The following is a 14098-nucleotide window of genomic DNA, read 5'->3' as shown; positions in this document are numbered from 1 at the left end:
AAAAAAAAAAAAAATTTGGTTGGGGGGGGGGGGGGGGGGGGGGGGGGGGGGGGGACTTTCAGGCTCATTTTATGTTACCTATTTCATTCTATTTAGTGAACATTGCTGGGTTTAAGTTGTGGGAGGCCGCATTATGCAATCCTAGTTGTTTTCACGAATTCTGCCTTTTATATGTTCATCCATTTGGCTTACTAAAGGGCAACCAGATCCTGAGTCTTTCCCTTGCTTCAGCATCTTTTTACATCTCTTCCCTTCATCCATCGTAACCACATAAATATTAGAAAATCAAATGGAGAGAAGATAATTCATGGGAGCACAAGAGCTTTCTGAAATAAGAATTTAAAAAACCATGCCTCTCAATGCCAAATAGGATAATCTGAATTTTTATTTTTATTTATTTATTTTTACACGCGTCAATGAGTAACACTACTTTTAGTATGTGGAAGATGTTAATTTCTACTAGTTGTCATACTACGAAGAAACATTTCAAGATGTTAATTTCTACTAGTTGTCATACTACGAAGAAACATTTCATCTCCTTTTATCATTTCAAAATTAAATTCATTCAATTATAAATCAATTATTATTACTAGTTTTGAGATTTTAATTATTTTTGGTAGTTAGGATACCTAGTATTAATAAGATACGATTGGTTTTAGGGGGTTGTCCTCAAACGAGATTTTAATGGATTTTGAAAGATTATAAATTCTAATGAATTTCGTGGATTTGAATAGATTTCACAAAATCCATAAGAATCTCAGTAATAATGGTGAAATTTCAAAGAGTTTGTTATATGTATTTTTAAGATAGAAATTCATTAGAATCTTTTAAAATCCCTCTATTAATGAAGTCCTTAAAAATCCATTAGTTATTGAGGGTACCTAGAGTTTAAAGGATTTTATTAAAATTAATTAAAATCTCAATTGGGGCACCTGCATTTAGAAAGAATTTTAAAATCCAACAAAATTTCAGTTGAAGACACCCCTGTTGATATTTAGTTGATAGAATTTCTATTTCTATGAGAAATAGTTATTTTGCTTTCTTTTCTATTACTTAGTCTATTAGAATTGGGGTATTACCTCTTCTTACAATGCCCAAATAAGAAGAGAGCTTGATTACCACTTCTTCCAATGCCTAAATAAGAGGAGAGCTAGACTTGTTGTAATCACAATTCATATTCATTACCATCCAAGTTATTTTAGATAATATTTTTGAGCTCTTTTTATCTTTTTCTTGTTTTTTACAAGATTCAACTTCCGCTTCTGTGCTATTTACATTGAGGTGAATCTTTACAATTTGTGTGATATTTTCTTGTTCTTCATTTACTTCCACTTCCTGGTTGACATAGTTTGAAATTGAATTCGAACGTACTCTGGGAGTTCAAATTATTTTTTTGGGCTTGATATTAAAAACACATTAACAAAATATTAATAAATATTTGATAATTTTTGTTGTTGTTGCAGTTCTACACGTTCCTCGAGACTACTCTTGTGACTTTATCATTACTGCCACATTTTATTGGTTTCTTTAGTGATGAAGAGATTCCTGAGACTCAAAGGACTCCGGCAACTACTTTTCTTGCCTTTGGTAAGGTCAAATGCTCCCGCATCTCCATGCTACAACCTTTTTCCCTCCCCAGTACCCTTTTTATGTTCCTGGCACCTGGCCTTTTATCTAATTCATAATCTCTCTCTGTTTAACAGTTTTGAACTTGGCATTTGCTTTAAGTGTTATGGGATTTCTGATAATGCACATTTCACTGGTGGCTGCAAATACCACAACCATTGAGGTATGATACTTGTATTGAGTTTGATAATTTAATTTGAATGTGGAGTACGTCCTTCAAATAGAGTTTACAAATTGTCAATATCATCATCACCCTCAGGCCCCCAGAGTGTAGCCCTGCGGAATGAAATTCTGTTGTATTTGTTTTTGGTGCAGTCTAATAGAGTATATTCTTTAGGTTTATGTGGCCTTTGCCTAATTTGACAAAACTTTTGCCTTTTACCATCTGTTTCTTCTGTCTTCTCCTCAGAATGCTCTTAACATGCTTGAGACACCTTGGACATAGGTAGTGCTTTAGTGAAGAGGAGGGAGAGGGGAGAGGCTGAATTTAAATGTTCTTAGCTGATTAACCTAGTCAAAGCCATTTCTTCCTTCTCCCAGGAAAAAAAATGTTCAGTCGAAGTAGGACTGTTGATAGCTGATGTTTTTATTGATTTGTATTCAGGCTTATGAGAAGAAGACTACTCCAAAGTGGCGTTATGATCTTGGAAGGAAAAGGAACTTTGAACAGGTTAGTTTCACTTTAAATGGATTAAAGTATTAACTTTTTCATATGTAAGTATTGCTTTAATGGTGATTGAGTCTGTCCTGTGGTTCATGACTCAACAAATATCAAGAAGTACTTGTTATTGTTCTTGTCTGTTCTTAGGTGCCTCAAAAAAATAGCTAAGCACTGTTTATGCGAGTATGTATGTTTTACTTAGTTGAGGAAACTAAGTTGTACATAAATTGGCAAGAGACACTAAGGGCCTGTTTGGGCCTGATTTTTTCACTCAAAAAATTGATTTTTTTACTGTTATTTCACTATTCCAGCCGTCATATTTGACTTCTTCTCTCACAGGTGGACCCCACTTTTCTCCTAAGCATACTTTAATTTCCACAACATGTTCCTCTGGTTAGATTGGAAAGTAGGGCTACTCTATCATGTTGTCATTAAGGTAATAGCTGTTGTCAAGCCAAAATTCATCCATAATATCTAATCTGGTGATATTATCTCCAAGTGAAAAGATAGGAAGATTAAAAAACATGAAAAATGATGATTGAGAAGGCATATGATAAGTGATTGTTTTCAGTTGAATCAGTAAGGTTGAAGGGTAAAGTAGACTAATAATAAAATCTTGAATTCTATAATCCCTAACATATATGTCCCAAATCTAGAAAGTGAAGGTTTTTGGTACGCATTTGTATACATATATGCATATATCGTACAAGAGACGTGCTGATGCACTTATGAACTAGAAAAGGAACCCAAAGAGCATTCAAGCAGATCGATAATCTCATTATACGAAGCTGGTATCTTCATATGATGTGTCTCTTAGTCTTTGGTCATTCTTGAGACCGCAACAAGTGTCAACTGAATAAGTAGTATTTTTGAGTTGTCTAACTGCATATTTGTAGGCAGGTGTTCAGCATTGGCATAGGCATATAGTTAAATTAAACTTCTATATTCATTTATTATTCTGATCACTTTCTCCAGATGGTAATCTTGTAAATTTCTTAGGCTTTGTTCCTTCTTTGTGGGCTTGATTGGTAATCAATAATGTCTAAATCATGTTTTATTTTGCTCCTTTTTAAGATACTCTTCAATTGATGTATCTCCTTTTGAGTATTAGGTGTTTGGGATGGACAAGATGTACTGGTTTATTCCGGCATACTCAGAAGAAGATTTCCGGCGGATACCTGCTCTTCAGGGCCTTGAATATCCTTCAAAGCCTGACTTGGATGCCCAAGAATTATGATGATAAATATATGCCAATATGGCTCCACCTGGGCATCTTTTCTCTTCACAGACTCTGAGGCTTGGTCGATTTAATAATTATAACTAATTTGGGACTGGAGCACTCCATCTCCTGCCTCTCTGCTGTGTGCTCTGTTAATGGCGTATTTGGTAAGGTGGGCTGGACAATTGTTGAGTGCTCAAAAAGGAAAAGAAACTAAGCATTTGATCATTATACTGTAGAATCCCACCTAATACTGTGTTGTACCATACGTTCACTTGAAGAGAGCCAAGTGCTTCATACAGAAATTTCCGAGGATTGTAGCTGAATCTAGGATTTACTTGCTAGCTGATGATTAGTTGTACTTGTATGGAGTGCTGGCATGGCAATTTCTCGCTAGATTTGTATAAATTATTAAATATAGATGAATATTGGTTATTACACTCAAACAAAAGTGTACAGCAGTGATTTTTTATTTATTTATTTTTTCTTTTTCTATTCTCAGTTTATACAGGCTGACCCCTTTTCTAGATTAAATTCCTACATTTTAGTTCTACCTTTTTTTTCAAAAAATTTCTTTGTATCTTGACATGTACCCAAAAAAAAAAATAGAATGTCAATTTGCATGCCGTTCCAAGGGAAATTCCAATTTTATGAAAGAAAAATATTAATTGGAAAAAAATGAAAAAACTGGAATTGACGATAACACAACTCCAAACGACAGCCAAATTTACTGCATTCAGTACAACGGTATCTAGGCTTTCAAAATTGTTTTGACTTGCTTACACGTAAGAGCCTGTTTGATACCTATTTTTTTCAAAATGCATTTTTCTCTCTCTTCTTTTCAACCACACATTCTTTATTAAAATAATATTACACGTAAATAAAAAACTTTTCCTTATTTTTCAACCACACATTTCCCATCAATTTACTATTCAAAAATGCATTTTTACATAAAAATATCTACCAAACACCCTCTAAATTATATCAAACCTCGACATTTCTTACAGATGGTTAGGAGTTTAAAAAGGGCAATTGCTCCTTTATCTGTAAAAGACTGTCGAAGGAGGAGCCTCTGCTCATTGAGAAATGCAAGAGAAACAGGGCCAACGTGGCGCTGTTTGAGAAGAATTATTGCTGCTGATTTATGTATTTCACCACTTCATGATTTAAGAATTGTATAGCTGAAAAATGCTTCATGGTCATCCTGGGAGAATTCTCACTCCATTTCTATATTCACCATGCTCCAAACTTGGCAAGTTTAGGGCCGTTTCAACACTTTTGTCTCGATCGCAGAGTCGATCAGTGTCATCAATAACTCCATACGCAACAACATCAACCCCCTTCTCATCAGCTCGTGTAATTCGTGCAGATTTCTAATTTCTAGTCAGTTTCATTTGCTGCAGTTTTCTTTTCACTTTTACAATGCTTCCCCAGTCTCTGCACCACCATAAAAGTGCGCCTGAGATTGCTAGTTTCATCAAAAATTAAATAACATGTACAAGTCAAAAAACATTAAGGAAATACAGCTATAAAAACTTACAATATTAAAGCAAGTATATGCTGCAAAATTTAAAAGAAACAGTCCTTTACAAATGAAAATATGGCTTTTAATTCCCTCCCACGACTTTCTTGATATATGTATAATTTGATAAAATTCTCAAAACACTGCCCTACCTATTCATTCCCAACATTTGTTAACTTTCCTAGACTGGAAATTGGACTTTTATAATTATATATATGGCATCAAGTGATATAGTTGAAATGCTTTACCATCAACTAAAACGACTGCATCTTTGACCTTCTGATCAAAAATCTGATCTGGCAGCTGTGAAGGATGAAAGAAGCCCGGCAGCTTGAGCAGGTAATATGTCACCAAACCTGCCAACTTGCCCATCTGTCAGTATTGAACTCAGTCTAAGTGTGCTCTCCCCAAATTTGCTGCCAACCTGAGAATGACCGAAGATCCTAAATAATTTAAGAAATGGTCTTCTTATGACCAATGCTTAGTCAACAGATTAATGTAGTCTACTAAAAAAAGGATTTTGCTAATTTTACATAAAAATGATACATAAGCGGTTACCGAAAATGACGTGGACGGAAAATGTTGGATGAAAATGTTGAATGTATTTTAAACTGACAAATGTCAGAGTGCCACGTGGACAATATGTAATTCCTTGTGTAAACATTGATGTATATATAGCAAAGTCCATGAAATGAAGACAGCTCTGAGAATGAACAGTTTCTCTGATCAAATAAGCCTATGGGCCAATAAATCCAAAAAATGGGAGACTGGGAAAGAAAAGAGATTTTGTAATTATTAAGTATTGAAGATATAACTTTATTTCTGCTTCCAGACAGAATTATCGGACATAGATAAATTTCACTTTTTGGCCTTCTGCCTCCGAAGATTATATAATAGCATAATAACAGTTAGCTACAGCTACATAAAATCGCTAATGAACAATACAAGAATGTTGTAGCTGCAAATACAAAAATCACAGCATATGAAATAGGGTATAACTTGAGATTTTATGTAGTCAATGCCAAAGCCAACATAAATAGAATTTTGCATCACTGCTCATCAACAAGTTCTCAAACTAATGAAGCACAAGAATGATAGTGTCAACTGAAGAAGCAGCCTCTTATCAAAAAGGTGCTTAAATTTAAAGTACTGCACGAAGCAAAAATGCCTCAAGAGCTCAGTTTGACGCCTAGGCATTAGGCAATATTATATCAACTTAAACATTACTCCTGCAAGCAAATTTGTGGTGATAAAGAACTGGAAGAGGCCAGTATACGAACTTTTATTATTCTATAATTGCGTTAGACTTTCCTACACCCTTATTCTTCAATCATTGCTTGTTCATTAAGGCTAGTTTTGGTACACCAGAGTATACTGTACAAGAAATTATGCATAAAATTAGAGGAGGTAGTACTACGTAGATAAGGGTGGATTAAGGAGGATATATTTGAAGCTTTTTCTTCAAAAGAATGTTATTTGCACTTACTTTCTTATCCGGCCTAAACTCACCTCCTCGTTCTATATATTATCCAGTTAGCTTAAGAAAGTTAGTAAAAATAACAATCTTTTGATTTAAAAACTAAAAAATGCTATCCACCTTGATACATCCTAATACACTATCTACATAGTGTTTATCTACTCTAATTTTATATTTAATTTCTTCTGCATTCTAATTTACTGTGCCAAACACAACCTAACTGACATCACGCGCCCGCTCAAAATTATGATACTTGAGCAGTTGAAATAAGTGAATCAGACAGCATAATAAATCTTAGACCATAAGGGATGTCATTGCGGGGTTTTTTTTTGCATGATGAGATAGGCAGCTAATGGGATTGATTTAATCAGGGAGCAAAAGATCCTTAATTATCACCAAATCATGGAAGGTTTTTCATAAAGTTGTACCTTCTTAACACTACCTACACCATTTCATAAATTTTAAGCACTTTTAAACTGGGACTCTAGAAAGTGTTGCCGCCGTTTAGCTGTTTAACACTACCAACACCACTTTCATTAATTTAAAAACATTTAGATAGGAACTTCTTAGAAAGTGTGGCCTCCATCTACTCATCCTCATTCTATTAGACTTCACTGTAATGTCCAAAATGAATAAAATTCCTATCACTTCAAATATATCTAAAACCATCAATGCATGAGAATAAGTAGACTTTGGTAGTCCAAGGGAATTTTGGGTGGGATGCCATCTGGCAACACAAAATGTGCCAAGACTATGGAATTCGCCAAAAATTACATAGGTAAATAAAATTTTTACCTCCATGAAAGACTTAAAAAGTGGCGCTGCCATCCCTAAATTTGAGTTTTCATCAATGTCAATCTTTCGTGATATCTCATCATTTGTGTAACTTCCCCAAGACTTTCTCAAGGATATATCATTCATAGATGTGGATGCTGATGCCCTGGCTGCACCCCTAGAAGATAATGTTGGTGCACTAGATAACAGATTGAAGTTTTAATATGCGTTATCTCTGTTAATGTGTAGAAATTATCTACAAGAAAAAGGACCATATGAGCAAGAAATTTGTTGTAGAGGATAGTGAACTACCTGATGGGAAGATACTTGAAACGGGGTACTCTTGAGCACTGCAATATATTTGATTCGGAATTAGTGGGCAACTTCTGAACAGTATCCATATACATCCGATTAAGTTGTACAAAAAACCCAAAGACAACAGCATGCCTCAGGTATGATTGCCTCTCATTCTCCCAAAGGTATGGCTCATAGCTGAAATGCGAAAATAAATCGGGATTAATAATTAAACCAAAAGAAACATGAGTATCTTATCTTATTTGCAACATAAAATATTTTGGTTAAAATGATACATACCACAAACTCTTGTTTTCCCCACTAAAAAGATGCAAACCAAATAATTACTCACCAAATAATCTTGCCAGCATAAATAATGCCCAGTTATTTGTTTTGCAATGTGCCTTTTTTTTTTTTTCATTAGATTACTTAGCTATTTCTCAACAGGACTAATATCAATATCACAAGAAGGCTGAGCAATCCATTCAATCAACTGTTCAAAATAGACTCAGGTTATCAAAACAAAAGGTCCATTAGTAGATTCAAAAACTTACGTTAGCCAGTCTATAGGATCCAGTCTTTGTGAAAGACGATTTACCAACCCATCTATACGTTCTCTGATGACTGATTTAGTTTGCCTTACACCCTGCTTCCTTCTAAAAGGACTGTTTGCCTTTGGAATTTTAGCGGACTCCTCATTCGCACTAAAATCACCGGCACAGAGAATATCAGTAGCAAATCTTAAATCCAACAAAACTTGCATAACACCTTTCTCCGACACTTGACGTCCATGAGCTTCCTCAATTGAAATGAATTCCTCATAAATTCCAATTAACTTTACAAGTATACAACAGAAAGAATAGAGTTATAATATTGTGTAATAAAAAGAAAAATGGTGATGAATGAACCTATGAACATGATAATAAAAGCATTAAAGGCTAAGATGTTATAAAAATGCAAGTACTCTTTAACCACTCCAATCTTGATACATACAACTCAATTTCGAATATGGAAGTTAATATTGCTGCTTTCAAGATGAAAACTTTGCAGGCCTTCTCTTTCAGTTTGAAACTCAATTTATCACAGAGACAAACCGAGTAGAGTATCTTTTGGGATTCAGTAAAAGAGCTTCCACTTCACAGGCATGTATAAATTAATTGACACATTGCAAACCAACAACATTTTTCATCCTGGACATAAGCAGCATAACAAGAGCTCAACAATTGTAGACTGTAGATCATTTTCCTGTCATCAATAAGAAGACTTATATATCTCCCATGAGTTGCACCGAAGAAAATTTCACCCATAAAAGCTGGAATCTCCAAATATTTATGCTTTTTCTGATACTTTCGTTGTTACATCTTAATGAGGTCAACTGGAATCATGGAAAGTTAATATATTACTATCTCTTTTGGAACAAGGCACACAATAAATTAGCCATAAGGCCATCCAGTGAGTCAGTGACTTCTAGTTTAACAAGGATTTTTTCACTTCAGCCTCTCTTTTAACAGAATGTTAGCCTAACATGACTCGGAGAGTGCAACTCACAACTTCTTTAAGCATCTAAGCATTATTTTGCATAACTGATATAATCTTGACATTCAAGCTTTCTGGTAAAAGAATTCTGGCAAGGGATAGAAATTAATGGAAAAGAGGAAACAGATGGGGATCATCCAAGATAGATAACATTCGACTTGTAATACACGGTCAGCAGAATAAAGGAGAATGAGACGTGTTTCATCAGCTTTAGGATAGTGCAACATAAGATATTTCCAGAAAGTTATAAATTGGAAGTTTCGGAACTATATGTTCGGAAAAACAAAATTGCAGAAATTGGTTTTAGACTCTCAATATTGACAGTACAAATTAAGATGTATGGGGGTACATCCCTGTAAAGATAGAATCTCATGCTGACTTGATATTTTTAAGTGTTCAGTTGAAAAGTTGCAAATTTTATTATTATTTTTTTTTTTACTACTATCTTAGAGGACAGATTCAAGAATCAGATTAAGTGCACAAAAAGCAAAGCACCACTAGTGAATGTGAAGAATTTACTAGAGAAATAAACCAACCAAACAAGTAAATATGATATTAGTAACCGCTGCTGGAGAGAAAATTAGCATCTCAACCAATAGTTTATGATAATTCCATTAAGCAAATAGCTACAGTGACTGACGCAAAGAAATGAAGACCGAATATTTCTTAATTATATGAGGACTTAAAGTGATATCACAGATGACTCTATCAATCATCTTCTTTCATCCATTGAGTGCTTCTACTTTTATGTAAATCTTGCAGGAAAATTACAACCATTGTTGCCCTGTTGTTTAACTGAATGACTAGGATAATAACCTTTTGCAATGTTGATTGGATAATCTAACATGATATGACATCAGATAGTATCATAGATAATAGAATTTGCAGACAACAAGATAAGATTTAACTTAATAACATATAACCTTATACCTTATCCAATAGGCTTGAAGCGAAATTCTGCAGAATTGGTTTATCAAGTACATGACCACCGTTGCGATGAATTTCTTCGCATGCTAGGAAAAGGAATGAGGTTATGTAAAGAGACGGCATGGAAGGAAGGGATATTTTCAGCTCTGGCTGGCCTTCACCAGACTGCTCTTGCTTGACTACAGTCTCCTCCCAACCCTGACAAATTAACGAAAACTACTTAATTATACAGACAATAATTATTCACCATGAAAAATTAGAAAGCAATCATCTTGTATGCTGGCATGATATATAAGGGAAGACAAGGAAAATAAAGAAATTAAAAGAGAAGTAACATTTGGAAATCCCTAAACTTAATTGCCTGTGGAAAAATCAGCATAAACTCGGACAAGTTAGTAGGACTGTAGAAGTAAATGAACTTAAGTTGGAGATGTCTAAATAATAAATACTTAGAAATGAACTTATGGGCAAGAAAAAGAGGTATATGTCAGATAGTTGATTTCTGAACTAGCTTCGGTGTAATATTTTATATGGTAGTTCAGAGAATTTTTTTTTTATTTTTTGCTTCCTGACCCATATTGACAACTTCGAAGTGTTGGTGATGATAATATTTCAGCTTCTTCATATGTCATGGAACAACTTCTCAACCGAAAACAGAAAATATAATCACAGACTGGGCAATATAAAGGAAAACGCTATTAAGCTACTAAATTATCATCAGTTAAAGAATTCATGTGCATGAATTTGACCACGAGTGAAATATCTTCACCATATGTTTGACGGGGAAAATATATTTCACCCACAAAATTGGACATGGTATCCTGCAAAAGGCCACTTACTCTGAGAGGTGTGGTTGCTGACAAGGCACCATCCTGTCTGAGATTGCCAGAGAGAATGACTGAAAGTTCGTCGGAAACCCACGATATCCACAAGTTATGAGCTTTGATGCATAGATCCTGGACTGCCTTGCGTAATTCTTCAAGTTGGGGGCTTGAACTGTCATCTACTCCAAACAAAACAGCAGTAACTAGAGAAGTCCGTCTTTTTGTGGAATCAAGCATTTTCTTTCCAGGACCATCAGACACTGGGGAATCAGTGGTTATGCACCTCAGTATGCTTGGAGATCGAAGGGGTATGGCAGACACTGTTTCACTCACCCATGACCTGGGTGAACCAAGTATCACAGGGATGTGCTTAGAGTGCTTTTGAAAAGAAAAGAGAAGACGCCCTATGAACAATGCTCTCTCAACAACTATAGCAGGAGGCAGTGCAGACCCTTTGTTATTCTTTCTAATTTCCAGGTCAGTGCACAGGTGGTCCAGCTCATTCTTGAGTTGCATCAATATAATTGACATGCTTCCATAACACTTATTTTGTAAATATGGTGCCAAATCCTTCATCCTTACTAGTGCCTTTGGCGACTCAAGGAAGCTGAGAAGATCCTCAAGAACACTCTCGCAGCAACTGTCTACCGTATCTCTGATCCGGCTGATTTCAGGACCAAAGTAAGCATTGAGACAGCCACGAAAATCACTTTCCTGGGGCGTCAGTGATTTTGAACCAGGGACAGAAGCAGGCCTTTTACCAGTTGGTTGCATGAACCAAATTCCACCACCGATAGAAGATCTGCTCAAATAAGCTTGGAAACAAACTTGATCACCAGGAGCTTGCATAATTGAGCGAACTGATTCCACCACATCAACAACCCTACTCATCTCATCAAATCCCAAGTCGATAATCATTTTCATCCTTAGAACAAAAGCATCTTCGAATATATCATCCCAAAGATCTGAGTCATCACCCAAGACAAGCTCACGAGTCCTCTTCCATGGTAACTCAATTTCAGAACCAAAAACATTTTTGAGCCACTCCAAGCTCCCTTCTAAAACCTGCTTACTGTCAATGGTTTCCCGTATCAACTTCTCAGCCGAAGAAAGATCTCTCCCAGTACCAATTACATCAATCAAGTACCTTCCGCTTATCTTACTCATGATCTCCCTTCCACAATTCGTCAACCAGTTTGAACAAGTCTTGGAGATAGAATCTCGATCTAGAATTATCATCACTGACTCCAACTTTTCCTTGAATGAATTCCACAGCCTCACTTCCTCATCAGGGACCGGAATGCCCCCAAACAACTGAGAAGCGGGAGGGGAACCTAGTATGGTCTTGTAGAATAAAGGCATATCATTCAATACTTGCAAGAAAAATTCTCCTACTTGACCTATACTAACCTGAATTATCTTTAGAACTTCACAGAGCACCGAAATTACATCAGAACTATCAGCATTGACATTGTTACAACAGGCAATAAGTTTCTGAGACATACATGATTTTCGTGAATCTAGAAACAGAGCCAAAACCTGTTTAGGATCGAGATCATCTATGATGGCAACTGCCGCCAGTGCATCTGCAAAGGCATTGATCCCAAGATTAAGGGTTTGATCTAATAATATCTCGCGACTCCTCTGCGAGATCTGAGCCTTAAAACTCTCCACGATTTGCCACTGTTGTTGCAGCAAAGGGAAATTCGACGACACATTCTTACTGTCTTTAGTAGTAACCAAATTGAAATGCACGTGCTTTGCTCGAACATAGCGAGCCGAAGCCTCGAGAAACATGGACTCATCAAGGCATCCCCATATATTCTCCGGGGTATCTACCAGGTACTTGACCCGGCAGGCAAATCCATAAATGCGTGCTCTTGCGGGATTAAAAGTGACATTAGGCGACCTCGGAGAATCAACAGGTGAAAAAAGGGAATGTAAAATTGCATTATGAATTGCATCAATATTCGCAGAAATGGATTCGCTAGAAGACTTCATGAGAACAATGGAGTCAGCGGAATCGATGAGATCCCGGTAGCGATTTCCGACCAGTTGCCGGAGCTCCTCGCTTTTGTCGGAAATCTGTTTCCTCGTAGTCGCCTCCACAATTCGGATATCCGATATGGATTTCGTGCGGAACAAGGATTCGGCATCTTGGATTCCATCGCCTCCCATCGTGTTGTTTCCCAAATTAGGTTTTTTTGATCCGTGGGGAATTTCTTTGTTGGTGTTAAGGTGCTGCATCAATGGCGTCCGGATCTCGTGTGTCCTCCACTTAGAGGGATTTGGGTTATTGGATCCTGTAATCAGATCCGAACCCGGGAACAAGAAATGAATTCGACCGTTTACATTCAACTATTCAAGAGTATTTCAGCACGTTTTAACAAATTTTTGTACCGACAATTAAAAAAGGGAAAAAAATCAGTGTAATGTTTACGTCAATTCAAAATTCAGATAGATAATTTAAAAATTCAAAATTCAAATGTATATAATTAATTAAAAATATTTATTAATTAATGATCACAAATACATAAATAAAAGTCACAAATACATAAATGAATATCATAATTAATTTATTGGTCACATATTATCGAATTAATTAGTCAAAGATTAGTTCAAGGTTACAAATTAAAAATTTTATAGGTTATAGATTATTTCGAGATCATAAATCGAAAATTTTACAAGTCACATTTTATTTCATCGGTCACAAATCAAAAAATATTATAGGTCATAGTTCATTTGTCGATCAAAAATTTTCAAATTAATTAATCACAAATTATTTTTTAGTCATATATTATTAAATTTTTAAATCACAATTAAGTAATTAGTCACATGTTATAAAATAATTGTGACCATCATCTCCCTGCAACAGTCGTCACCACCACAACACCACCACTACCACCACCATTGTTGACCTTCACCATCATAATTGTCGATCGTCGCCACACTGTGAACACCTCCAATCACCACTGCAACCTCACGCCCACGACCAGCACTACTACCACCAGCAAAACAAACCCCAAAACTACTTTACAACCACGACAAAATCAAATTCACAGTTGAAGAGCCCCACCACTACCATTTTTGCAACACCACCGTCACCATAACTAGCGATGTCAATGGGCCAAGTCGAGCCGGCTCGGCTGGTTACCCTACGAGCTCGGCTCGGGCTTGTTGCCCAACGAGCTCGTGGGCAACGAGCCCGCCGAGCTAGCGGCTTGTCAAAAAAAAAAAG

The 14098-nt window shown here is 36.0% G+C and overlaps 2 protein-coding genes across 4 annotated transcripts in view; one reads left to right on the top strand and one right to left on the bottom strand.

The window, feature by feature from the left end:
* Positions 1-3982, top strand: part of LOC111387152 (probable protein S-acyltransferase 14) — a 6369-nt gene extending 2387 nt beyond the window's left edge. Inside the window, exons 4-7 of the mRNA XM_023011690.1 lie at positions 1464-1587; positions 1704-1789; positions 2231-2296; positions 3399-3982. Of these exons, the coding sequence (XP_022867458.1) occupies positions 1464-1587; positions 1704-1789; positions 2231-2296; positions 3399-3524 (402 nt within the window). The 3' untranslated portion in view covers positions 3525-3982. The remainder of the gene's footprint in view (positions 1-1463; positions 1588-1703; positions 1790-2230; positions 2297-3398) is intronic.
* Positions 3983-4409: 427 nt separating this feature from the next.
* Positions 4410-13221, bottom strand: LOC111387122 (conserved oligomeric Golgi complex subunit 1-like). Of its 3 annotated transcripts, none has more exons than XM_023011662.1 (7): positions 10876-13221; positions 10040-10234; positions 8128-8408; positions 7592-7771; positions 7301-7478; positions 5277-5452; positions 4410-4974 (listed from the first exon to the last, which is right to left on the bottom strand). In XM_023011662.1, the coding sequence occupies exons 1-6, from the start codon at positions 13105-13107 to the stop codon at positions 5312-5314; spliced, it is 3207 nt and encodes a 1068-aa protein (XP_022867430.1). In that variant the 5' UTR covers positions 13108-13221; the 3' UTR covers positions 4410-4974; positions 5277-5311. The 3 variants fall into 3 exon arrangements, with proteins under 3 accessions (XP_022867430.1, XP_022867413.1, XP_022867423.1); XM_023011645.1 differs by having other exon boundaries at positions 4410-4943; XM_023011655.1 differs by having other exon boundaries at positions 4930-4965.
* Between the last annotated feature and the right edge of the window lie 877 nt (positions 13222-14098).

This window comes from Olea europaea, chromosome 3 (assembly GCF_002742605.1).
Source record: "Olea europaea var. sylvestris chromosome 3, O_europaea_v1, whole genome shotgun sequence".
Lineage (NCBI taxonomy): Eukaryota > Viridiplantae > Streptophyta > Magnoliopsida > Lamiales > Oleaceae > Olea > Olea europaea.
This window is presented reverse-complemented; position numbering and strand designations above follow the sequence as displayed.

What these genes read in the sequence shown, in the direction of transcription:
- LOC111387122 (XM_023011662.1), bottom strand. Translation starts at nt 13,107, where the DNA reads ATGCAGCACCTTAACACCAACAAAGAAATTCCCCACGGATCAAAAAAA. An exon ending in CAGCAACCACACCTCTCAGA is followed by an intron (nt 10,235 to 10,875) that starts GTAAGTGGCCTT and finishes TTAATTTGTCAG; the next exon opens with GGTTGGGAGGAGACTGTAGT. An exon ending in CTTCAAGCCTATTGGATAAG is followed by an intron (nt 8,409 to 10,039) that starts GTATAAGGTTAT and finishes ATACTTGTAAAG; the next exon opens with TTAATTGGAATTTATGAGGA.